The sequence below is a fragment of the Oryctolagus cuniculus genome, chromosome 1 (assembly GCF_051225735.1).
Source record: "Oryctolagus cuniculus isolate XC-2025 breed Fujian yellow rabbit chromosome 1, ASM5122573v1, whole genome shotgun sequence".
Lineage (NCBI taxonomy): Eukaryota > Metazoa > Chordata > Mammalia > Lagomorpha > Leporidae > Oryctolagus > Oryctolagus cuniculus.
Window position 1 is genome coordinate 237,047,071 of NC_142867.1, and position 24,652 is coordinate 237,071,722.

Sequence of the window (24,652 nt, forward strand, 5' to 3'; positions counted from 1 at the left end):
CGGGCCCACGCCACTTGCAACATGGCGGCGGCCGAGGCGGCGGCGGCGGCGGCGGCGGCGCGGGGTCCGGCGTCCCGCGCGGGGTCCGCGTCCGCGACCCGGCGCCCGTCCCCTGCGCGGGCCTCGCGGCTGCCGCGCCTGCTCGTGCTGCTGGCGGCGGCGGCCGCGGGGCCGGGGCCGGGCGGCGCGGCGCGGCTGTACCGCGCGGGCGAGGACGCCGTGTGGGTGCTGGACAGCGGCGGCGTGCGTGGCGCCACGGCCAACAGCTCGGCGGCGTGGCTCGTGCAGTTCTACTCCTCGTGGTGCGGCCACTGCATCGGCTACGCGCCCACCTGGCGGGCCCTGGCGGGCGACGTGCGAGGTGAGGCGGGCCCGCCCGCAGCCCGGGGAAGCCCCTTCCCACGGCGGGCGCGGGGCTCCCGGCTCGCAGGCTCCTGCACCCGGAGCCCCCGGGCGCGCGCGCACGCCCCTCCCCAGGAGCGCCCCTCGGCGCGTCGCGGGCCGGCCGGCTGCTGTCCACTCGGCCGTCCAGGAGGAGCTCGCCGGCCCCGGGGCGGCCGGGTCCGCCTGCAGCCCCAGGACCCTCCTCACGCCGGTCGGCCTCGCCGCGCCGCTGGCCGGTTTCTATGTTACTCCGAAGGCGGCGCTGGGCATCTTCCATCGGCTGGTTCGCCCCCCGGGCGGCCGCAGCGCCCGGGAGCTGGTCCGGTGCTCGGCCGGGGGCCGCACCAGGCTGGCACGTGGGCACAGGGGCCTGGTTCTGGTCCGGTACTCGGCCAGGGGCCGCGCCGGCCTGGCACGTGGGCACAGGGGCCCCGGTTCTGGTCCGGTGTTCGGCCAGGGGCCGCGCCGGCCTGGCACGTGGGCGCAGGGGCCCCGGTTCTGGTCCGGTGCTCGGCCAGGGGCCGCGCCGGCCTGGCACGTGGGCGCAGGGGCCCTGGTTCTGGTCCGGTGCTCGGCCAGGGGCCGCGCCGGCCTGGCACGTGGGCGCAGGGCCTGGAGCTTACGTAGCCGTATTGATGGGTTTCGAAGGCAGAGGTGGCTTCTTGGCTGAGCGGTGCTGGGGCCTGGAGTGTTCCTGGATCTGGTGGGGGGTAGCCGGGCTCTGGGCACAGAGGGCTGGCGTGGAGCCGTGGCCAGCACCCCATCTGCGTGCCAGGGCGAGTCCCGGCTGCCCCGCTTCCCATCCAGCCCCCTGCTCCGGCCTGGGAAAGCCGTGGAAGGTGGCACCTGTGCTTGGGCCGCCGCACCCTCGTGGGAGACCGGGCGGAGCTCCTGGCCCTGGCCTGGATCGGCCCAGCTCCGACTGTTGGGGCCGTTTGGCAGTGAGCCGGGGTGGGAGACCTCTGCCCATCCCCGCCGTCTAACTCTGCCTCTCAGTTCAGTCTTGGGGGTGTGGGGCAGGCGGCAGGTGGAGGCTGGAGGAGGGGCCGCAGACCAAATGGAGACGTGGCTGAAAGTGAGACAGCTCGGCCGCTGGGCGGGGCTGGGGCCTAGAGCTCCTTCTGAGGCCCCCACGTGGGGTCACCTGGTCACTTCTCAGCTGGGCAGAGCCCAGCACCCACAAGAGAAGGCCCCTGGCCGAAGAGGGTGGCCCCACGCTGCCCTCCTGCCGCGTCCCCCGTGAGAGCCCTGGTTGGAGAAGCCCTCAGGGAAGGGCCCTTAGCCTCCATGAGTGGCCCGAAGCCTGCTGTCCCCCACCTCTGTGTCCCCTGGGGCACACGCCTGGATTCGGGCCCCTCAGGTGGCTCCCTCTTGCAGAGTTGGACCTCCCCGCCCCCCCGCCCCGCAGCAGCCTGGTTTCCGTGGGCAGTGGCCGTGGGGCAGGCCCTGTTCCCTGTTGTGAGGTTGGCTCGGCTTGGGGGAGCCTGGGCACGAAGGTGCTGCGTCCCTGTGAGGGGCTGTGCAGGGGGGGGCTTCAGGTCGACCCTTCCTCATCCCAGGGATGTGCCCGAGGGGCGCTGTTAGCCTGGTGGTCTCCGGCCCCAGCTTCCCGCGAACACAGAGCCTGGCCGGTCGCGGCTCCCAGCCTTGCCCTGTGTGGGCCCTCGGGTGGGAGGTCTCCCTGGATGGGAGGGTCTCCCTGGGTGGGGGGGGTCTCCCCAGGTGGGGGGTCTCCCTGGGTGGGGGGGTCTCCCCAGGTGGGGGGTCTCAGGAGAGAGGTTCCGGCTGAACTTTCTTGGCCGCCCCCTGGCTTTCCCAGACTTTGGGAGGTGAGGTGTGCGTGCCTGTGTGTGTGCCAGATGGCTCACGTCACTCCCAAGGACACACACCATGAAACCTGGTTCTATTCCCGAAGCCACAAGCTCGGTGCCCCGGGGTGGGGGTGCAAGTGGGCGGGCGCAGGGCAGGCCACCGAGTGGCCCCGAGAGCCAGGAGGCCGCAGGTTGCAGGCGGTGCGGCTCGCGCGGGGAGCACCGGGCCGGACTGGGAGGGGGCGGCTGGGGATGGCACGCCCTGTGTCCACACTGTCCCCGCCCTGCCAGGTGGTGAGCGCGGCCGGCAGGCCCCTCTCTGCCCGAGGGCTCTGGGTTTCTTGCGGCTTCTCGGAGGTGAATTCAGCTCCTTGATGTTCCCTGAGGCTGGGGAGGCCCAGGAGAGGCAGGGGTGCGGGCGCCCAGAGATGGAGGCCCGGGAGAGGCAGGGGTGCGGGCGCCCAGAGATGGAGGCCCGGGGGAGGCAGGGGTGCGGGCGCCCAGAGATGGAGGCCCGGGGGAGGCAGGGGTGCGGGCGCCCAGAGATGGAGGCCCGGGGGAGGCAGGGGTGCGGGCGCCCAGAGATGGAGGCCCGGGGGAGGCAGGGGTGCGGGCGCCCAGAGATGGAGGCCCGGGGGAGGCAGGGGTGCGGGCGCCCAGAGATGGAGGCCCGGGGGAGGCAGGGGTGCGGGCGCCCAGAGATGGAGGCCCGGGGGAGGCAGGGGTGCGGGCGCCCAGAGATGGAGGCCCGGGGGAGGCAGGGGTGCGGGCGCCCAGAGATGGAGGCCCGGGGGAGGCAGGGGTGCGGGCGCCCAGAGATGGAGGCCCGGGGGAGGCAGGGGTGCGGGCGCCCAGAGATGGAGGCCCGGGAGAGGCAGGGGTGCGGGCGCCCAGAGATGGAGGCCCGGGGGAGGCAGGGGTGCGGGCGCCCAGAGATGGAGGCCCGGGGGAGGCAGGGGTGCGGGCGCCCAGAGATGGAGGCCCGGGAGAGGCAGGGGTGTGGGCGCCCAGAGATGGAGGCCCGGGGGAGGCAAGGGTGCGGGCGCCCAGAGATGGAGGCCCGGGGGAGGCAGGGGTGCGGGCGCCCAGAGATGGAGGCCCCGGGAGAGGCAGGGGTGTGGGCGCCCAGAGATGGAGGCCCGGGAGAGGCAGGGGTGTGGGCGCCCAGAGATGGAGGCCCGGGAGAGGCAGGGGTGCAGGCGCCCAGGGGGCCTAAGGCAGCCGCCTGGTCCTCACACAGTGGACAGGTCAGGGGCCTCGGCGGGGCAGCCACACTGAGTGTACGTCACTCAGGTCAGAACCAGGACTGGGGAAGACCTGGGCCACCAGGAGGGGCTTGGCCACAGCCGCCTCGCCTGGCAGGTGTGGCAGGTGCGGTTTTTCCACTTCAGCTGGGTGAGGTGATTGACAGCGCTGGGATGGTGGGGGCGGGACGGGGCTGCTCCACTGTGGGTGTGTGCGTTTCTCCTCTGCCCAGGCCTGTGCAGCTCGGGGCTGCCCGTACCCCCAGCGCCCCCGCTGCGCCCACCCAGGGCTGCCTGTACCCCCAGTGCCCCCACTGCGCCCGCCTGGGGCTGCCCGTACCCCCAGCGCCCCTGTTGCGCCCACCCCAGGGCCGTGCCCTCCCTGATTTCACTTCACTGTGCCCGCAGAACACGGTGCAGGGGTCAGGCCTGGAGGGGTCAGGCCTGCAGGGGTCAGTGGTAGTTACCGAGAAGTAAATGTGAGATGGGTTTTGGCTCTGGGGTGTGGAAGCTTCCTTTGCCCACCAGTCTGAGCCTGTGGCTGGGAGGGCGAGTGGGGGGTGGGCCCAGCGCTCCCCCCCAAGGCTGTGCCCGGCGGCTCCGGGGCGGGGCCTCCCTCTGCTTGGCAGCTGGTGCGGGCAGCGGGCCATTTGCCTTTGTATGGTGGGAGACAGGTGGGAGAGGCGAGGGGCGGGCCTCGGTGGAGGCCAGCCCTGCACTCTGGGAGCTGGGCCTCGGTCTTTTGTGTGGCTCTGAATGCCCGCCCATCTGCCGGTCCCGCTGGGCCGGCATCTGCCGCAGGCTCCGAGGCCTGGCCGCCTGGCCCCCGTCCGAGGGACGTGGCTCACCTGGAGCGTGGCTTCGCTGCGGCCCGTTGGTGCCTGTGGACCGGTGGCACGGCCCTTCCCCAGGGAGCCATGCGTGGCTGGGGAGGCAGACGAGGCACAGAAAGTGGACAGCGAATGAGTTAACCTTGGGCCCGGGAGGGGTGGGCGAGCGCAGAGGCCTGGGGGCCAGGCCGTGTGGCCGAGGGCGGTGAGGCCAGACGCCAGCGGGGCTGCCTGGGCACAGGGGCCTGTGGGCCTGCCTCCCTACGGGGAGTTCCAAGGTTTTGGGGTCACGGTCAGTCTTGGGGCGCCCCGTGAGGAGACTGCCCCAGCGGACTGAGGTGGCCTTGGGGCGCCCTGGGGGGGGGCGAGGCTCAGGCTGCCATGGCCGGCGTTGCCTTCTGGCTAGTTTTCCCCACTCCTGCTATCCAGGCAATCTTGCTCCAGGCCTAAAGGTGCTCGAGGAAGGTGCCCTGTCCCCTCCGGGCCTGGCCCTGCTGTGCTGACTGCCCGACTGCGGATACAAGGGAGTCGTGTGGGCAGCGGCCAGCGTCCCCCGTGGCACTGAGAGCCGGGCCCGTGCCTCTGGGAGGGTCTCAGCATGGCGCCCCCACCGCAGTCAGAGATGTCGGGGTCCGGAGGTGCCCACGCCCACCGCTGCTTAACCAGCCAACTCCCCCTGCTGCCCCCTGCACCGGGCCCATGGCCGCGTCACGTGGGTTAAAGACGGGTGGGCTTTCCTCTTCCGGCTCCTGCTGGGCCCCTGGGGGCGTGGGGGAGGAGGTACCAGATTGCCGGGTGGCGCGGTGTTGGCGTGGCCTCTGCCTCCCAGTGTGCGGCAACCATGGCCGCGGCAGGAACTCCTGGAGGCCGGTGCTCCCTCCCGTCTGCCTCCCCGGAGTTCTGCGCCCCGTGGAGTTCCTGGGAAGCTGAGAGAAAGGACAGGGCAGGGGGTGGCCTAGCCGGGACTTGGGGGGCGGGTGGGCCTGTGACCAGCATTTGGGGGAGGGGCTTCGCCTCCGCCCTCACTGCAGGAGACCTGGGCCGCCCTCTTGTCCCCGTGTGCCCAGGAGATGGGGGCGGGGGGCTCTCCGCCTCCCTGAGCGCCCAGGGCCAGCGGCCCCTCGTCTCCAGAGGGTACTGGTAGACAGGGCGCCCTCCTCGTGGGGGGTCTTGGAACTCCGTGTCCTTCTGCAGGGTGGGCTCTCAGGTGGGACGGAGTGGATCTGCGTCCCCGAGACATGAGGTCCTGGAGGTGGCCAGCGGCTGCCAGCTCCTGCCTCCTTTAGTGTCCGGGCCGGGCGCTGAGCTGGGGGGTGGGGACCCCCACCCTGTGGTTAAGGCAGGATGGCGGGGGAGGCCGCTGAGGGGCTGCAGCGAGTGTGGAGGCCCCGAGTCCGATGGGGGACCCTCCCCTGGGCACACCTGCTGCGGGTCGGGCGGCCCCAGCTCCAGCTCGCCCGGCAGCCTGAACCGTTTCTGTGACAGGTAGCTTGGCGGCAAAGTTTTGTAAGCCGAGTGCGGGTGTGGAAGTTCCCCAACCCTGTAGCTGCCGGGGCCGGGGCTGGGGGCGGCCTCTGAGCAGGTGACGGCTGCGTGGACCGAGGGCCGGAGTGGCGGCGTCCCACAGGAAGCGTGTTCCCCACGGGCACCTGGCGGTGGCCTGGCCCCCTTGCCCTCGGCAAGCTTGCTGGTTTACTGCGCTGTCGCTGAGAACAGGTGGAAGCCGCGCAGCAGGCGTGGCCCCAGGCCCGTGACACACGTGGGGGAGCAAAGTGGGCCGAACCCCGCCCCGAAGCCCAGGCCTGGCGCCGTCTCCGACCGCGTCCTTTGTGTGTGCGGCTTGGCTTCCCCCTCGCAGCCGTGACGCTGCCCCACGTGCCGGGGGCTGTGGGGCAGCAGGAACTGGCGTGGCAGGTGAAGGGGCAGGGGTCGGCCGGCCCAGCAGCCGGAAGTCACGGCGAGCCATGACCTGGGCACGCTGGTTCCTGTTGGCTGCCATCTGCTGTGCTAATTGGATGAGGTATTAACTGTTCCTCTTGAGTCCGTGCAGTCTGAGATCCCGGGGAGACGGCCTGGAATTCAGGACTCGGCGAGAGGTCTTTCCCCTCCGTCTGCAGGGGCCGGGCCGTGGGGGGGGCCGGGCCGTGGGGGGGGCCTGGGCCCTGGTGGGCCTGCTCACTCAGCCCACAGAGGGGGCCTGGGCCGTGGGGGGGGGGCCTGGGCCATGGTGGGCCCGGGCCGTGGGGGGGGGGCCGCTCACTCAGCCCACAAAGGGGGCCTGGGCCGTGGGGCGGGGCTGGGCCGGGGTGGACCCGCTCAGCCAGCCCACAGAGGGACCAGCACTGTCCTCACCAGCAAGAGGTCTTCGAGCCTCACGTTGGTGGTGGAGAGGAAAGCGTATGTGTGCAGCCGGGGCTCCGCGGGGCCTCGAGTGTGTGTGTGTGTGTGTGTGTGTGTACAGCCGGGGCTCCGCGGGGCCTCGAGTGTGTGTGTGTGTGTGTAGCCGGGGCTCCGCAGGCCTCGTGGGTGTGTGTGTGTGTGTGTGTGTACAGCCGGGGCTCCGTGGGGCCTCGAGTGTGTGTGTGTGTGTACAGCCGGGGCTCCGTGGGGCCTCGAGTGTGTGTGTGTGTGTGTGTGTGTGCAGCCGGGGCTCCGCGGGGCCTCGAGTGTGTGTGTGTGTGTGTGTGTGTGTGCAGCCGGGGCTCCGCGGGGCCTCGAGTGTGTGTGTGTGTGTGTGTGTGTGTGTGTACAGCCGGGGCTCCGCGGGGCCTCGAGTGTGTGTGTGTGTGTGTGTGTGTGTGTGTGTACAGCCGGGGCTCCGTGGGGCCTCGAGTGTGTGTGTGTGTGTGTGTGTGCAGCCGGGGCTCCGCAAGGCCTCGAGTGTGTGTGTGTGTGTGTGTGTACAGCCGGGGCTCCGCGGGGCCTCGAGTGTGTGTGTGTGTGTGTGTGTGCAGCCGGGGCTCCGCAAGGCCTCGAGTGTGTGTGTGTGTGTGTGTGTGTGCAGCCGGGGCTCCGCAGGGCCTCGAGTGTGTGTGTGTGTGTGTGCAGCCGGGGCTCCGCAGGGCCTTGAGAGTGTGTGTGTGTGTACAGCCGGGGCTCCGTGGGGCCTCGAGTGTGTGTGTGTGTGTGTGTGTGTGCAGGCGGGGCTCCGTGGGGCCTCGAGTGTGTGTGTGTGTGTGTGTGTGTGTACATCCGGGGCTCCGTGGGGCCGAGTGTGTGTGTGTGAGTGTGTGTGTGTACAGCCGGGGCTCCATGGGGCCTCGAGTGTGTGTGTGTGTGTGTGTGTGTACAGCCGGGGCTCCACAGGGCCTCGAGTGTGTGTGTGTGTGTGTGTGTGCAGCCGGGGCTCCGCAGGGCCTCGTGGGTGTGTGTGAGTGTGTATGTGTGCAGGCGGGGCTCCGTGGGGCCTCGAGTGTGTGTGTGTGAGTGTGTGTGTGTACAGCCGGGGCTCCGTGGGGCCGAGTGTGTGTGTGTGTGTGTGTGTGTGTACAGCCGGGGCTCCGTGGGGCCTCGAGTGTGTGTGTGTGTGTGTGTGTGCAGCCGGGGCTCCGCGGGGCCTCGAGTGTGTGTGAGTGTGTGTGAGTATGTATGTGTGCAGGCGGGGCTCCGTGGGGCCTCGAGTGTGTGTGTGTGTGTGTGTGCAGCCGGGGCTCCGTGGGGCCAAGTGTGTGTGTGTGTGTGTGTACAGCCGGGGCTCCGCGGGGCCTCGAGTGTGTGTGAGTGTGAGTGTGTGTGTGTGCAGGCGGGGCCTCATGCCCAGCACAGATCCCCATCCCCGTGTTTCCAGGTGTGCGTCCTGGGTCAGGCCCTCCCACTGCTTCTCCGGGAGCTGGGGAGACACGCGTGCTCCTGGTGCCTTCCCCGTGCACCTGCGGCAGGTGCCGGCGCTTGTCCCTGTCCTTTGTCCCCTTCCTGAGCTGTCCTCTGGGGGTCTCGGGCGGAGGAGCCGAGGTGGCTCTGAGGTGCCGGCGGCGGTGTGCGAACGTCTCAGAGAAGGGGCGCGGGTCTGACAGGAGTGGTTCTAGGGAGCGAGGGGCGGCCGGGGCCGGCTGCTGCCCAGCGTCCGAGCACAGGAGCCGGGACGAGAGCCAGTGCGCGTCTGCGGGTGGCGATGGCCAAGCAGAGCCAGTGGGTGTGAGGGGCACAGGCGCCTGGCGTCCAGGGCTGTGTGCGGTGCTCAGGGGTCGGGGGTCCACAGGGCAGGGAGAGCAGCAGCGGCCCTCGGGGACAGCCTGGGCCCGCTCAGGCAGACTTCAGTGTGGGCTTGTTTCCACTTGTTTAAGCAGAGACATGTCTGTCCACTGGTCCACTCCCTGGATGCCTGCGGCGGCCGCGCTGGGCCAGGCCGAAGCCAGGAGCCGGAACCTCCCCGGGTCTCCCACGCGGGTGGCAGGGGCCAAGCACGTGCGCGGTAGGGGGAGGCGGGATCAGAGGTCCCCGGAGAACCGGCGCCCCAGTGTGGGACGCCCGTGTCGAAAGTGGCGGCTTAGCCTGCCGTGGGACCCGCCCCCGGCCACTGCAGACTTTCATCCTGCCTGTGGGGGCGGGGCCTGCCTGTGGGGGCGGGGCACCTGAGGTGGGTGGGGCTGATGTGGACCGAGGATTCTGGAGTGCCTGGGGTGTGGGCGTGGGCGTTTTTCTTGCACTCACACCGTCGGGGTGAGGGGCACAGGGAACGCCCCTTATCTGCCCCTGCGGCGCCGGGGCTCGCAGGAGGTGTCTCGGCGTGAGGGGGGGCCTCACGGTGAGGCGGGAGCCCAGTGAGACCCTGCGCGCCCGTTCGCGTTTGGGGAGCATTAGGTGTGCCTGGTGGCACGCGGGGAGGCGGGGCCTGGCGGGGCGCGGCCCCCGAGCACTGAGAGCCTCCCCCCTCCCCCTGCCTTTCAGACTGGGCAGCGGCCATCCGCGTGGCCGCCCTGGACTGTGCGGAGGAGAAGAACCAGGAGGTGTGCCGCGCCTACGACATCCACTTCTACCCCACCTTCCGGGTGAGTGCCGGCGGGCGGGGAGGTGGGCGGCAGTCTCCTGTCGCTCCTCGCCAGTGCCTGGCGCGCCGCCCCTCCCCCCGCAGGGGCGTGGCAGGAAGCCGGACCGAGTGTCACCTGCTGCGCCTCTTGGCCCCGCCCCCGCATAATCTATTTGAGAAGCAGAAAGGACAGAGGAGAGGCCCCCCATGCCTGGTTCCCTTCCCCACTCCAGTGCCCGCCATGCGGAGCTGTGCCAGGCCCGGGGCAGATCAAGCTGGCTGCTGCCTCCCAGTGCGGCCCCAGGACGGGAGTCGGAGCTGGAGGGCGGCAGAGCCTGGGCGCCGCAGTGTGGGAGGGGCTACTTCAGCTGGGTAAGGCCCCCCCAGGCGCCGCAGTGTGGGAGGGGCTGCTGCAGCTGGGTAAGGCCCCCCCAGGCGCCGCAGTGTGGGAGGGGCTGCTGCAGCTGGGTAAGGCCCCCCCAGGCACCGCGGTGTGGGAGGGGCTACTGCAGCTGGGTAAGACACCCCCCAGGCACCGCAGTGTGGGAGGGGCTACTGCAGCTGGGTCAGATGCCCCCCAGGCACTGCAGTGTGGGAGGGGCTGCTGCAGCTGGGTAAGGCCCCCCAGGCACCGCAGTGTGGGAGGGGCTACTTCAGCTGGGTAAGGCCCCCCAGGCACCGCAGTGTGGGAGGGGCTACTGCAGCTGGGTAAGACCCCCCCCAGGCACCGCAGTGTGGGAGGGGCTACTGCAGCTGGGTCAGACCCCCCCCCAGGCACCGCAGTGTGGGAGGGGCTACTGCAGCTGGGTAAGGCCCCCCAGGCACCGCAGTGTGGGAGGGGCTGCTGCAGCTGGGTCAGACCCCCCCCCAGGCACCGCAGTGTGGGAGGGGCTACTGCAGCTGGGTAAGGCCCCCCAGGCACCGCAGTGTGGGAGGGGCTGCTGCAGCTGGGTCAGACCCCCCCCAGGCACCGCAGTGTGGGAGGGGCTACTGCAGCTGGGTAAGGCCCCCCCAGGCACCGCAGTGTGGGAGGGGCTGCTGCAGCTGGGTCAGACCCCCCCCAGGCACCGCGGTGTGGGAGGGGCTGCTGCAGCTGGGTAAGGCCCCCCCAGGCGCCGCAGTGTGGGAGGGGCTACTGCAGCTGGGTAAGGCCCCCCAGGCACCGCAGTGTGGGAGGGGCTGCTGCAGCTGGGTCAGACCCCCCCCCAGGCACCGCAGTGTGGGAGGGGCTGCTGCAGCTGGGTAAGGCCCCCCAGGCACCGCAGTGTGGGAGGGGCTACTTCAGCTGGGTAAGGCCCCCCAGGCACCGCAGTGTGGGAGGGGCTACTGCAGCTGGGTAAGGCCCCCCCAGGCACCGCAGTGTGGGAGGGGCTGCTGCAGCTGGGTAAGGCCCCCCCCAGGCACCGCAGTGTGGGAGGGGCTGCTGCAGCTGGGTAAGGCCCCCCCAGGCACCGCAGTGTGGGAGGGGCTACTGCAGCTGGGTAAGGCCCCCCCAGGCACCGCAGTGTGGGAGGGGCTGCTGCAGCTGGGTAAGACACCCCCCAGGCACCGCAGTGTGGGAGGGGCTGCTGCAGCTGGGTAAGGCCCCCCCAGGCGCCGCAGTGTGGGAGGGGCTACTGCAGCTGGGTAAGGCCCCCCCAGGCACCGCAGTGTGGGAGGGGCTATTTCAGCTGGGTAAGGCCCCCCAGGCACCGCAGTGTGGGAGGGGCTACTGCAGCTGGGTAAGACCCCCCCCAGGCACCGCAGTGTGGGAGGGGCTACTGCAGCTGGGTAAGACACCCCCCAGGCACCGCAGTGTGGGAGGGGCTACTGCAGCTGGGTAAGGCCCCCCCAGGCACCGCAGTGTGGGAGGGGCTGCTGCAGCTGGGTAAGACACCCCCCAGGCACCGCGGTGTGGGAGGGGCTGCTGCAGCTGGGTAAGGCCCCCCAGGCACCGCAGTGTGGGAGGGGCTGCTGCAGCTGGGTCAGACCCCCCCCCAGGCACCGCAGTGTGGGAGGGGCTGCTGCCCCCCCCAGGCTCAGGTCACCAGCTGCGGTTCTGTGGCCTCAGCGTTCCTGTCTGGCTTTTGACGGTGGGAGCTGGCGCGAGCTCTCCGCGGGGTTCCCTTGGCTGGAGAGCTGTGCAGCTGGGCGTGAGGAGGCCTGTCCACAGCTGCGGGCCCAGCCGCCCACGTGTGGTGCTGGCCGATCGGGGGTCCCCAGAGGCGGGCCTGTTCCGCTTCCTCCACTAGGGGGCAGAGGTGACCTGGCTTGAGGAGGGTCCCACCCGGCGGCCCCGACAGCTGGGACGCTGTTTCTAAAGGCGCTTCCTGACCCCCAGCTCCGTCCCGGCCCTGAAATCCCGGCCCTGAAATCCCGGCGCCGTGCCGTGGACGCTGAGTGGCGGCCGAGGCTGGAACAGCGCCTGCAGCCCTGGAGTCTGAGGGCGTCGGCGTGGGGCGCTCTGGCTTACCCAGCACCTGTGACGCGGGCTGGTGGCCTGCCCCCGTGTGCCTGGCGTCTGGAACGGCGCCGCCTCGGGCCTCCTCACAGGGCCCTGGGGTGAGCACAGCAGGTCAGCTGCCCCCAGGCTCGCCAAGACGGGGTGCAGCGCAGGGCACCCCCGTCCGCTGGTGCTTCCCTGGAGGGGTGTCTACACCCGCGTGGCCTCCCGGTGCTTCCCTGGAGGGGTGTCTACACCCACGTGGCCTGCCGGTGCTTCCCTGGAGGGGTGTCTACACCCACGTGGCCTGCCGGTGCTTCCCTGTACGGGTGTCTGCGCCCGCGTGGCCTGCCGGTCCCTCCCTGGAGGGGTGTGCGCCCACGTGGCCCGCCGGTGCCTCCCTGGAGGGGTATCTGCCCCCGCGTGACCTGCCGGTGCTTCCCTGGAGGGGTGTCTGCGCCCGCCTGGCCCGCCGGTGCTTCCCTGGAGGGGTGTCTATACCCGCGTGGCCCGCCGGTGCTTCCCTGGGGGACTTGCAAGCCTGCCCCGGCTGTGGCAGGAGCACACGAGCTGGTCTGGGATGTGCTGGCGACGGCGGGGCCAGCGCTGCTGCCCGCCTGTAAATCCCGGCACACACGAGCACCACAGTCCAGGGGTTGTCCTGATGGCTGTCCTGCGGGATGGCCTCACCCCTGAACCCTGGGTCAGGACATGTAAATGAGGGTGCTGTGGGTGGGGCAGGACATGTAAATGAGGATGCTGGGGGCGGGGCATGACATGTAAATGAGGGTGTTGTTGGGGTGGGCAGGAAATGTAAATGAGGGTGTTGTGGGTGGGGCCAGGACATGTAAATGAGGGTGTTAGGGTGGGGTCAGGACATGTAAATGAGGTGTTGGGTGGGGTTAGGACATGTAAATGAGGGCTTTGTGGGCGGGGCCGCGGGGGCCCGCTCACGCTCTGCTTTTCCTCCTAGTACTTCAGGGCCTTCACCAAGGACTTCACCACGGGAGAAAGCTTCAAAGGTGAGGACCCGAGGCGGCCTGTGAGCCCCGCGCGGCTCTCCTGCACCCTGCCGGCCCCGCCTCCCCGGATGGACCCGTGGTCCGGGGTGGGGTAGCCTCTGCCCTTCCTCGGCTAACGTGGGGGCTGCAAAGCTTTTCTTGATTTTTTTTTAAAGATTGATTTATTTGAAAGAGTTACAGACAGGAGCCTCCATCCGCTGGTCACTGCCCAGACGGCCGCAGTGGCCAGGGCTGGGCCAGCCAGGAGCTTCTCCAGGTCTCCCCCGCGGGTGCCGGGCCCAAGGGCTTGGGCATCGTCCTCTGCTCTCCCAGGCCACAGCAGAGCTGGATCGGAAGTGGAGCAGCCGGGACTTGAACTGGTGCCCGTGTGGGACGCCGGCTCTGCAGGCGGCACCGCAGTGCCAGCCCAGCTGTGGGGTTTTGTCGTTGTCAGTAAATCCTTTTACTGAGACAGTGGCTGGGGATGCGCTCGCCCCTCATGCCTGCTCACAGAGCAGGCGACCCGGGACACCCCCCTCACACCCTCCGTGGGTGGGCTCGGCCCGGCCGTGTGGCCCGGCTGCCGTCACCACGCGTGGGCCCCCAGCTGGAGTCACTGCCGATGGCGCTGCCGCTATGCCAGGCTGCCTGTCCCGGTGGCGCGCTGCACGGGGACACTCAGGGACGGTGCGCCCCCGCAGGACCCGACAGAGAGCTGCGGACAGTCCGGCAGTCGATGATCGACTTCCTGCAGAACCACACGGAGGGAACCCGGCCCCCCGCGTGCCCGCCGCTGGACCCCCTCCGGTGAGCGCCTCCGTGCGGAGTGTCGTTTGTGGACGCGGCCTGGCTGTGGCGTCCGGCTGCCTGCCGCAGCTGCTGAACACCCCCCCGCCTCCCCCAGGCCCAGCGACGTTCTCGCCCTGCTCGGCGGTGACCGTGGCCGTGGCCAGTACACGGCCGTTCTGTTCGAAAGCAACAGCTCCTATGTGGGCCGAGAGGTACGGCTACGGTGGCCGGGGCTGGGTCTGCTGAGGTGGGTCCCAGCGCCCAGGTTGGGGGTGGTGTTTAGCCCCACTCCCCGGCGTGGGGAGGGGAGCCAGGGTCTAGGCGCTGAGCCCCCCGCTGGGACTCGGCTGTCCTGGGAGCCCTGGGTCTGCCAAGTCCGGGGGCCGTGTGAGGCATCTCCCTGAGGCTCTGACCTGCGGTGGCCAGCGGGAGCCGGCTGACGCCTGTTTCCTGGGGGCGGCAGTGCTGGGGCAGGCTGCATACCCAGCCTGACCCCCCGCCTGTCTGTCCGTCAGCTGGGACACGGGGGTGAAGGAGGAACCAGCCTCACAGCTGAGGGAGCTGCTGGAGGCGGCAGCACCGCACCCACCCCGCTCTGTGCCTGTGCCGCCGCCTCTGGCTGGCCAGGGTTCTGGAGGGAGGTGGAGCCGCCACTGGCTCGCTCCCTCAGGCAGTTCCCCCCCATGCCGCGCACGTGTGCCAGGCCAGACGGGCACCCCCAAGGGGGGAGGCCCCCCCACGCCAGCAGCCGTCCAGCGCCGCAGGCGTAGCCCGGCTCTGCCCGCCAGGGAGACACGAGACTGGTGGCCCAGGAGTGGAGGCCCAGCGCAGACGGGGGCGACGCAGGCAGGACACAGCTGAGCCTCCCCGGCCAGGAGGAAGGGCGGGCCCTGGGCGCCGTGAGCGTGGACGCTCTCCCTGGCGCTGTGAGTGGACTGTGGCCCCGCGGCCACTGGTGCTGTCCGCCTTCTAAATCAGGGACGGGCCTCGCTGTGCCGGGAGGAGGTGCTTCCTGGCTCAGCGCATGCCTCAGGGAGGTGCCCTGGCTGAGGAAGGGGGCGGGGGCGGGGGCGGCCAGGGCCGTCTCAGTGACAGCCCAGCTGTGAGTGGACGGGAAGCAGGCTGGTCCCCAAGCAGGTGTTTCTGGTCTCAGGGCTGAGGTGGGGCTGCTGCTGCCCGCCCCGGGGAGAGCCGGCGCTGAGCCCACTGCCCGCCCCGGGAAGAACCGGCGCTGAGCCCGCTGCCCGCCCCGGGGATCCCGCTGCCCGCCCCGGGAAGAGCCGGCGCTGAGCCCGCTGCCCGCCCCGGGGAGCCCGCTGCCCGCCCCGGGGATCCCGCTGCCCGCCCCGGGAAGAGCCGGCGCTGAGCCCACTGCCCGCCCCGGGGAGCCCACTGCCTGCCCCATGGAACCCACTGCCCGCCCCGGGGAGAGCCGGCGCTGAGCCCGCTGCCCGCCCCGGGGAGCCCGCTGCCCGCCCCGGGAAGAGCCGGCGCTGAGCCCGCTGCCTGCCCCGGGGAGCCCGCTGCCTGCCCCGGGGAGAGCCGGCGCTGAGCCCGCTGCCCGCCCTGGGGAGAGCCAAGTGGAGGACGTGGTCTCGCCCCCCCAGGTGATCTTGGACCTGATTCCGTACGAGAACGTCGCCGTGAGCAGGGCGCTGGGCGGGGACAGAGCCCTCCTGGAGAAGCTCGGCATCGCCTCGCTGCCGTCCTGCTACCTGGTTTACCCGAACGGCTCGCACGGCCTTGTGCACGTGTGAGTGCGCCCCGGCTGGGGTCCAGGGAGACAGGCTGGGTGGGCGCAGGAGGCCGGCAGGCCGAATTGGGGGTCCCTGGACCCTCTGTGAGAGGCAGGCGGCTCCATCCGCCGGTTCCTGGGCACCAGGAGTCTGAGTCTCCCACGGCGGAGGCGGGATGGCAGGCGTCCTGTGTGCGTCGGCAGGAAGCTGGCACCGAGGCCAGCGTGGGCGCCTCCCTGGGCTCGTTTTTCGGCCGTGGCTGTGGGTTCTGACACGAGTTGTCTGTGTTGTTTTTGTGGGTTTCTGGACAGAACGGGGTCCTGCAGGGTCCGTGGAGGACCCCTGGAGGCGGGGCCCGGGCTTGAGGCTGGCCTGTGTCTGGGGCAGCTGGGGCAGGGCGGGGCAGGGTGGGGCGGGGCCCTCTCTGGGGCCCTGTCCCTGCGCCAAGTCCCTTGTGCCCCGGAGGAGCCCAGGCGAGCACAGACGTCCTTAGGAGGCTGGAGAAGGCAGGCGGGGGGGTCGTGAGGCGGCTGTGCGCCCCCCAGGAGCCCCGACACCCGGTCTCCAGGAGGATTTCCTGAAGCGAGGGTGGCCCAGGAGAGCAGCCCCCACGGCCCCCCGCCCGCCGCGGCCTCTGCCGCCGTCTGGAGACGGTCTCCCTCTAACTGTGTCGCACCCGGCGCTGCTGCCGCGGGAGCTCGGGAGGGGCTGCGCCCATGGGCCTGTGGGCTCCGGCCGTCTTGGCGACGCCCGAGCCAGCTTAGCAAGCACCTCCGGTCTCCGCCAAGCACGCACGCGGCCGCCGTGGTTGTGGTTTGCGTCCGCTCCTGGCCGCCCGGGTGCACGCTCAGCCCCCGCCCCCGTCCTGGCGCGGGGCCCACCTCTGCCCTGTGCCTCCCCCAGCGCCAAGCCGCTCCGGTCCTTCTTCTCCTCGTACCTGAAGTCGCTGCCGGGTGTGAGGAGAAAGTCGCTTTCCCTGCCCGCAAGGCCCAGCGAAGACCACGCGGCCACCGTGGCCTGGCGAGAGTTTGACAAGCAAGTACTCCGCCCCCCAGCGAGGCCCCGCGGGCGGCAGGGCTGTTGGGGGCGGTGCTGGCTGAGCGCCGTGTGTGCCCGCAGGTCCAAGCTGTACATGGCCGACCTGGAGTCGGGGCTGCACTGCCTCCTGCGGGTGGAGCTGGCCGCCCACAAGTCCCTGGCCGGACCCGAGCTGACGACCCTCAAGGACTTTGTGACGGTCATTGCCAAGGTGGGTGCCCGAGCACCCCTCCCGTGCCTGGTGACGGAGGGGCATGGGCCTCGGCCCCGAGCTGCACGCCTCTGCGGGCTCTGGCGTGGCCCAGATGGCACGCGAGGGATGGGCCGTGTGGGCTGGGGGACCCCAGGTCGGGGCTCCAGGCAGGGGGAGATGTGGCCCCACAGAGCTCCGGCCTGTGCAGCCGAGGCTCGACTACTGGGGGCTCGGGTGGGGCTTGCGTGGGGCTCGGGGCGGGTCCCCACCTGAGAGCCCTTCCCGAAGCAGGGCCCTGGGCCTCCTGTGGGAGTGGGAGGCCAGCGGGTGGGCTGCCCTGCTGGACAAGCCCCCCAAGGAGTGGCCTCCCAAGGAGCAGGCTCAGGCCAGGGCTGGTGGGGCCCAGGGAGGGTGCAGGTGGCTGGTGGGGGGTGCTGGGCGCGTAGAGAGCTCCGCATGGCAGCCGTCGCTGGGAGGGGCTGCCCGGTCCGAGCGAGGGGTGTGGGCTGGAGGGGGCGTTAGCCAGGCTGTCAGAGAAGCCTGGTTCTTAGAGAGCCCCTGCTTGCTGGGTCAGCCCCTAAGTGGGTTGAATCAACTTCCCCAGAGACGCTGGGGCCGCTCTGAGGTGGGGGAGGGTGCGTGGGGAGCCCAGGGGCGGGTGGGGCTCTGGGTGCTGGAGGGGAAGACGGGTGTGTGCTGAGGCTCCTGTGGGGCGCGCGGGGCTCTGGGTCCTGGGGTGGGGGAGGAGGGTAGGGAGGGGTAAGGCGGGGCTCTGGGCCTTGGGGGTGGAGGGAGGGTTTGGGGACAGGTGTGTGCTGGGGTGCACATGGGGTGGGCGGGGCTCTGGGTCCCTGGGGGAGCAGGTGGGGCTCTAGGTCGGGGTGGGGTGCGCAGGGGGGCTCTGGGTTCTGGGGGTGGGGGAGGGGTGGGCGGGGCTCTGGGTCCCTGGGGGAGTAGGCGGGGCTCTAGATGTGGGGGGGTGCGCAGGGGGGCTCTGGGTTCTGGGGGTCGGGGAGGGGTGGGCGGGGCTCTGGGTCCCTGGGGGAGTAGGTGGGGCTCTAGGTGGGGGGGGCAGGGGGGCTCTGGGTCCCTGGGGGAGCAGGTGGGGCTCTAGGTCGGGGGGGGGCGCGGGGGGCTCTGGGTTGTGGGAGGAGGGAGTGGGCAGGGGGCTCTGGGTCCCGGGGTGGGGGAGGGGTGGGCGGGGCTCTGGGTCCCTGGGGGAGCAGGCGGGGCTCTAGGTCGGGGGGGGGGGGGCAGGGGGCTCTGGGTCCCTGGGGGAGCAGGCGGGGCTCTAGGTCGGGGGGGGGCAGGGGGCTCTGGGTCCCGGGGGTGGGGGAGGGGTGGGCGGGGCTCTGGGTCCCTGGGGGAGCAGGCGGGGCTCTAGGTGGGGGGGGCAGGGGGCTCTGGGTCCCGGGGGTGGGGGAGGGGTGGGCGGGGCTCTGGGTCCCTGGGGGAGCAGGTGGGCTCTAGGTCGGGGGGGGCGCGGGGGGCTCTGGGTTGTGGGGGGAGGGAGTGGGCAGGGGGCTCTGGGTCCCGGGGCGGGGGCGGGGCACTTTGCCCAGACAGCCCCTCACTCTCAGCCGGCCCCCTCCTCAGCTGTTCCCCGGGCGCCCGCCGGTCAGGAAGCTGCTGGAGATGCTGCGGGAGTGGCTGGCCAGCCTGCCCCTGGAGAGGGTCCCCTACAGCGCCGTCCTGGACCTGGTGGACAACAAGCTGCAGGTGCGGCCCCGCCCCCCACGGTTCAGCCCCGCCCCCCACGGTTCAGCCCCGCCCCAGGTGCCTGTGCTGCCGCCGGCCGGCGGTGGAGGTCAGTTCACCGGTGCTTTCGCAGGCGGTGCGCACCGGGCTGGGGCCGAGGTCCATCTGTGGGTGTTTTGTTTTGTTTTTTGACAGGCAGAGTTAGACAGTGAGAGACAGAGAAAGGGCTTCACCCCCCAAATGGCCGCTACGGCCGGCGCTGCGCCGATCCGAGGCCAGGAGCCAGGTGCTTCTCCTGGTCTCCCATGGGGTGCAGGGCCGGCCCAGGACCTGGGCCATCCTCCACTGCACTCCCGGCCACGGCAGAGCTGGCCTGGAAGAGGGGCAGCCGGGACTTGACGCAGCGTCCATAGCGGGTGCTGGCGCCGCAGGCCAGGGCTTTACCCGCTCTGCAGTGCTGGCCCCTTGGCTTGTAGTTTAAAAAATTCTTTAACTCTTTATTCATTTATTCTCACTTTTTGAAGGCAGAGGGGTCTCTGCTCTCTGGTCCGCGCCCCAACTGCCCGCGACAGCCGGGGCAGGGCCGGGCCGGGCCGAAGCCAGGAGCCCAGTGTTGCCCTGGGGGTGGCAGGGCCCAGCTGCCCACGCACCAGCGGGAGGCAGGGTTGCAGGTGGAGGAGCTGGGACGTGAACGCTGGCCCCGGCTTGTGTTTTTCTAAGCTCTAGTCATTTTGTCTGATCTTAGCCCCCAAAACCACGTGTGTGGTTGCAGAGGCCAGTTTCCAGCAGCGGGGCCGGCAGCTCCACAGGGCCCTGGGCGCTTGGAGCCCCTTGGAGCCGGGCCTCTGGGCCGCGTCTTGTCCCGTTCTGAACCCGTGGACGCATCGGCGGGCGACGCTGACACTCGATGCTCCTGGCCAGGAGCGGGCCCTGCCACACTGGCCCTGCTCTGACAGCGCTGTGGTCAGCCGCGCCACCCGGGGCCCTGGAGCTGGACAGCCCGCCCCGCCCCTCCCCGCCCGGGCAGCGTGGGCCCTGCGGTGCCCCTGCCGGAGCCCGGCACTGGCCTGCTGCTGGCCGCTGCTTAGCGGGGCGGGCGCATTTCCGCGTTCCTGCGACGACACGCACTTTTAACCTGGTGGAGACGCCGGGCGTGGGCACGGGCAGGGCGTGGCGGTGGAGTTGGGCCACACCCGGCCCTGCCAGGCTGGGGCTCCTCCGCTGCGTCTGACGCGTGTCTGTCTGTCGTGGTTCCTTCCAGATTTCTGGGGTGTTCCTGCCTAACCAGACCAGGTGGGTGGGCTGTCAGGGCAGCCGCCCGGAGCTGCGGGGCTACCCGTGCTCGCTGTGGACGCTGTTCCACACCCTCACCGTGCGCGCCTCCACCCACCCGGAAGCACTGGCTGGCACAGGTAACGCCCCCGGGGGCCCACGCCTGCGCCCCACGTTCCTGACCTCGCAGCTCCTGGGCCAGGCCGGGGTCCCCCTGGGCTGCTGCAGGCTGCCCCTGCTGGCCCTGGCCACGCTTGGGCCCCCGTCCCCAGGCCTCTGGGGCAGCTCCCACCAGGGGGGCGTGAGACGCACCTGTTCCAGGCCCACCCCACGCGCAGGCGGGGCTGAGCCGCCCGAAGCCAGGGCCAGGTTCCCAGGCTCGGGTTGTTGGAAGGAGCTGGAACAGAGTTGAGTTTCCCGCCCTTTCCCAGACGCTGAAGTTTTTGGTTGGATTTTTACCGCCTTGAGACCGCGCTGTGCGTTCTGGCTGCACCCGGCTCTGGGCCAGCGCCCAGCGTCACCCACGACAGCCTGGGCCAAAGCAAGCTGGTCTTCTCCTTCTTTATGGAAGGTTTATATAAACTTGAAAGGCGGAGTGACAGAAAGGGGCCTTCCATCCTCTGGGTCACTCCCAGGTGACCACAGTGGCTGGGCTGGGCCAGGCAGGAGCCAGGAGCCCCCTCCAGGTCTCCCCCGTGGGTGCAGGGCCCCGGGCACGTGGGCAGCTCGCCCTGCCACAGGGTGCTTCCCGGCCGTCGAGCCTAGGAGGCACAGTGGCACACGTCTGCCCTGCTCACCCCAGCAGGGCTCGTCTGCGTCCTCGTGTCAGTGCCATGTGGGCTCCCGTGGCCACAGCCACTCGGCAGCCGTCGCTCTGGGGTGCTGGGACACCCGGCACAGGCCAGCGCCGGATCCCCCTCCAGGTAGCACCAGGTTCAGGGCGGCCCCTTGGGGACCTGGGGACCCAGCCAGGCTCGCGGGGTGTGGGCCCCACCCGTGGGGAGAAGCAGTGGGCTCAGGGCAGCCCCCAGCTGTCCTCGGGTGTCGCTGCTCGCTGCCCCCAGGCCCCGGGGTGAGCGTGGGGGAGGCGTCCGCCGGCAGGCCCTGGGCGTTCCAGGGAGCGCTGGCGCGTGAGGCAGGCCACACCGCACCCCTGCCCCCCTGCGGGCGCGTCTCAGCCCTGACCCCCACACCCGCCTTGGCAGCACAAGTCGCGGGCACGGCGGCCGTCTCAGAGGAGCCGGCTCCTGCCGGGAGAATTGGGTCAGGCGCGGCCACGGGATTAAGTCTGGGCGGCCTCCTCCGTGTCGCGTGTCGAGCCATGGACTGAACGCCCGCCGAGGGCGCTAATCCCCTCAGGTGGAGGTTTATGGCTCTTGTCCACTTTAAAGATTAGGGTCCCCAGCAGGGGGGCTACTGGGTGATGAGGGGCAGATGTCTGGGGCTCTCCCGCGGGGAGCAGGCAGACGGCCGGGGGCAGAGCCACACTGGATGCCACCTGCTGCCCGATGACCCTCGCAGCCAGGAGGGGTTGGCCGTGCGCGAGGTGACCTGAGACCCCGTGGGGCCAGGGTCACCAGGGTGAGGAGCTGCAGGGCCACGGTCCTCCTGGGCTGGCCCTGCGTGGAGAGAGCACGGCGGGCGGCCTGGGGGCTCCCGACCCCCCTGTTGTCTGGGCGGGGGCTGTGGGTCTCAGGATCCGCCCCCCCCCCCACCTCCGGAACACTGGGTGTCACTCATTGTCCCCGAGTGGTTTGGGGAGGCCAGACTGTTTTCTTAAACTGTGGTTTTTATTTATTTATTTTTAATTTTTTTGACAAAGTTAGTGAGAGAGACAGGGAGAAAGGTCTTCCTTTACCGTTGGTTCACCCCCCAAGTGGCCACTACAGCCAGCGCGTTGCAACTGGTGTGCTGTGCTGATCTGAAGGCAGGAGCCAGGTGCTTCTCCTGGTCTCCCATGGGGTGCAGGGCCCAAGGACCTGGGCCATCCTCCACTGCACTCCCTGGCCACAGCAGAGAGCTGGCCTGGAAGAGGGGCAACCGGGACAGAATCCGGCGCCCCGACCAGGACTAGAACCCGGTGTGCCAGCGCCGCAGGTGGAGGATTTGCCTGGTGAGCCGTGGCGCTGGCCTAAACTGTGGTTTTTAAGTGGTTTAGGCTTTTGTGATTTTTTAAAAATTAATTGAGAGAGAAAAAACCAGCTCTCATCTGCTGGTCAGCTCCATAAACGCCTGCAGGGGCCGGGGCCGCATCTGGGGCCTGAGTGTGGGTCTCCCCAGCCAGCAGCAGGAGCCCGGCTACTTGAGCCGGCACTGCGGCCTGCAGACGTCGAGAGGCAGGGCCGGCGTCCTGCTGGGGCCTGGGCGACCCCGAGTCAGTGCAGGGGCAGGGCCGAGTGCTCCTTGCTGGCCGCGAGAGGGCGGGTCTGCGGCACAGTGGGTGAGCGGCCACTCCGGGACGCCCAGCCGTAGCGCGTGGCCTGGCCTCCGGCCCCCGCCTCCTGCTGATGTCCACCCTGGGGGGCAGCGGTGCTGGCCGAGATGGCCGAGTTCCTGGCTTCGGCCCCAGCTCAGCCCTGGCCGTCGTGGGCATCTGGGGAGTGGACCAGTGGGTGGGAGACCCCCATCCCCCCAAAGGAGCACTAGCAGCCGGGTAGGCCGCGGCCGGAGGCGCCCCGGGGCGGGCTGTGAGGTGGGCTAGTCCATGGGCAGTGCCCGCCCCGGAGCCCACTCGGCTGTGCGCCTAGGTCTGGAGGACGACCCGCAGGCCGTGCTGCGGGCCGTGAGGAGGTACGTCCACACCTTCTTCGGCTGTAAGGAGTGCGGGCAGCATTTCGAGGAGATGGCCAGAGAATCCATGGACGCGGTGAAGACGGCGGACCAGGCCGTGCTCTGGCTCTGGAGGGGGCACAACGCGGTCAACAGCCGCCTGGCAGGTGAGGGGCGAGCAGGCGGGCGCACTCTGTGCCGGGACTGCCGCCAGACCTGCGCGCGCTTCGAGCGCGCCGGCTAAATGGGGCGCAGGTGTTTTCCCAGCGTTGCGGGGTTCAAGCTGTTGTAAGTCGATGACAGATTAAAATTAGGCTTAGAGAGAATTCCGCCGAGAAGTACACTTAATACATTTAATAGAAATGAGGGGCGCCCGGACGCGGCTCTTTATTTAATCCACCGCGCCCGGAGCGGCAGCTGAGCACTAAGGAGATTGGCTTCCGCTCCCCTCGCGGCCGGGCCCGGTTGCTTCTGCGGCTGCTGGGCCGGGGTGCACGTCCACCTCGGAGGGCCAGCAGAGCCCTAGCCTGTCACTGACCGGGCCCGGCCTCGGACAGCCGCGTCCCATCCGGCGAGCTCATGCCGCTGCCACGTGGGCCGCCTCTGGGAGCGTGGCGCTGAGCACCGGCGGGGTGGGGACGGCCTGCGCCTCGGTGTTTCCCCGTTCCTCACCGGGCACACATCTGACGCACTTGAGGCACGCCTGGGACATACGTGACACCTGGGGCACACCGGGCACGCCTGGGGCACACCTGGGGCGCACCTGACACACCTGGGGCACACCTGGCACGCCTGGGGCACACCTGGGGCGCACCTGGCACCTGGGGCCTGTTTTGAGGCCCCTGAAGCCTGGGCGGGCAGCCTCTGCGCTGCGGCTGCCCGGCCTCTCTCCTCTCCCTAGGTCACCCGAGTGAGGACCCCAAGTTCCCCAAGGCGCCGTGGCCCACGCCAGACCTCTGCCCGGCCTGCCACGAGGAGACCAAGGGGCTGCACGGCTGGGCCGAAGGCCAGGTGCTAGCCTTCCTGAAGCGGCACTACGGCGCCCACAACCTCCTGGACACCTACTCCGCGGACCTGGGGGGCGGGGGGCGCGCCGAGGAGCGCGGCCGCACGCCCCCGGCCAAGGCCCTCGCAGGCCCGGAGGCCCAGAGTCCGCGGCCGCCCGGGGCGCCGGGCCCCAGCCCGCCCCTGTCGCAGAGCTGGCGCCGCGGGCTGGACGTCCGGCTGCAGAGCCGCCTGGGGTCCGGCGCGCGCCAGGAGGCCGGGGCGGCCGTGCCCTTCCTGGGCGTGGGCTTCTCCAGCCTGGACATGAGCCTCTGCGTGCTGCTCTACGTGGCCTCGTCCCTCTTCCTCATGGTCATGTACTTCTTCTTCCGCGTGCGGTCCAAGCGCTGGAAGCCGCGGCTTCACCACCCGGCCGTGTAGGGCACCGAGGGTCCTCGCCGGCTTCACGGGGGTCGCCCTGCCGAGCCCTCAGGGAAGCTCGGCGGCCTTCCCAGATGGCCGCCCCCGCGGTCCCCAGTGGTTTGCGTCCGGACCTCGGCTGCGCTGCGTGGCTGCCCCCGCGGGGTCTCCGCGGGAGCTCAGGGCCGTGGGCTCCCGCGCGTGCTCTGCCAGGAGCAGCGGGGGTCCTGTGGCTTCGCTCCGTGCAAGGGCGCGCACGCACGTGGACTCTGCCTCCTCCTGGCAGTCCCGCGCTGAGGGCGGGCGGGGTCGCGGCACGCGAGGACCAGCTCTCCGCCCCCCCTCCCCGCTGGGATATGGCCAGGCGCATGCGCGGCTGCCGGACGGCGACGGCGAGCCCCCGCGTGGGCCTGGGTTGTCGGGCTGCTGCTGGGGCGGATTCGCCTGTGGGCCCGTGGCTGTAAATGTCTTCTCCGCCAGGTTCCCGTTTTGTACTCACACCGGTGGCTGCCAGCGGCCTCCTGGGGGCCCTGTCGGGCAGGGTTGCCGCTGGGGGGAGGGGTCTCCGGCCGGTGGGTCGCGCACAGACACGGGTGGCCCCCGCGTCGGGGTCCAAAGATGCCTCAGGAGCCGCCACTCCCCGCCGTGCGCCCCAGGACTTCCTCGCGGACCCGGGTTTGGCGAAATGGCCTCGGGGGGCCCACTCCGCGGGGCGCTCCGGGCAAGGTTCAAGTCTATTTTCTAAAGTTTAAGTATTGCGACTAATACAAATGATAGCTGAGTAATTTAAATGTTTATTTATTTTTAATGGAAGGATTTGCATTTTAAGAGCCCAATTGACATGGAAATGTTGGTGGAATTTCTTACCTGCAGAGAAAGTCAGCATTTTGTATTTAAATACATTTTAAAAATAAATCTGACGTTTGTGACCTGGTCCTTGTCAGGCGGGGCTTCCCCTACGAAACCAGAGACCCCCGGATGGCCGCGAGGGTCGGGTGGGAAGTGGAGGCTGGGGACGGGTGGCCGGTGAGCTCCCTGGGGCTGCTGCGGGCTGGGGCGGCCGCCGGACAGCTCGCGGACTTCCCGCCAGAGTGC

General features: G+C 70.4%; 1 protein-coding gene across 1 annotated transcript; it reads left to right on the plus strand.

Annotated features, from left to right (window-relative positions):
* QSOX2 (quiescin sulfhydryl oxidase 2) lies at positions 1–24,472 on the plus strand. The gene is made up of 12 exons (XM_070059191.2): positions 1–361; positions 9,157–9,257; positions 12,631–12,679; positions 13,360–13,465; positions 13,563–13,659; positions 15,055–15,200; positions 16,087–16,218; positions 16,303–16,432; positions 18,011–18,133; positions 19,374–19,524; positions 22,132–22,320; positions 23,055–24,472. The coding sequence occupies exons 1-12, from the start codon at positions 22–24 to the stop codon at positions 23,576–23,578; spliced, it is 2,088 nt and encodes a 695-aa protein (XP_069915292.1). The 5' UTR covers positions 1–21; the 3' UTR covers positions 23,579–24,472.
* The last annotated feature ends 180 nt before the right edge of the window (positions 24,473–24,652 follow it).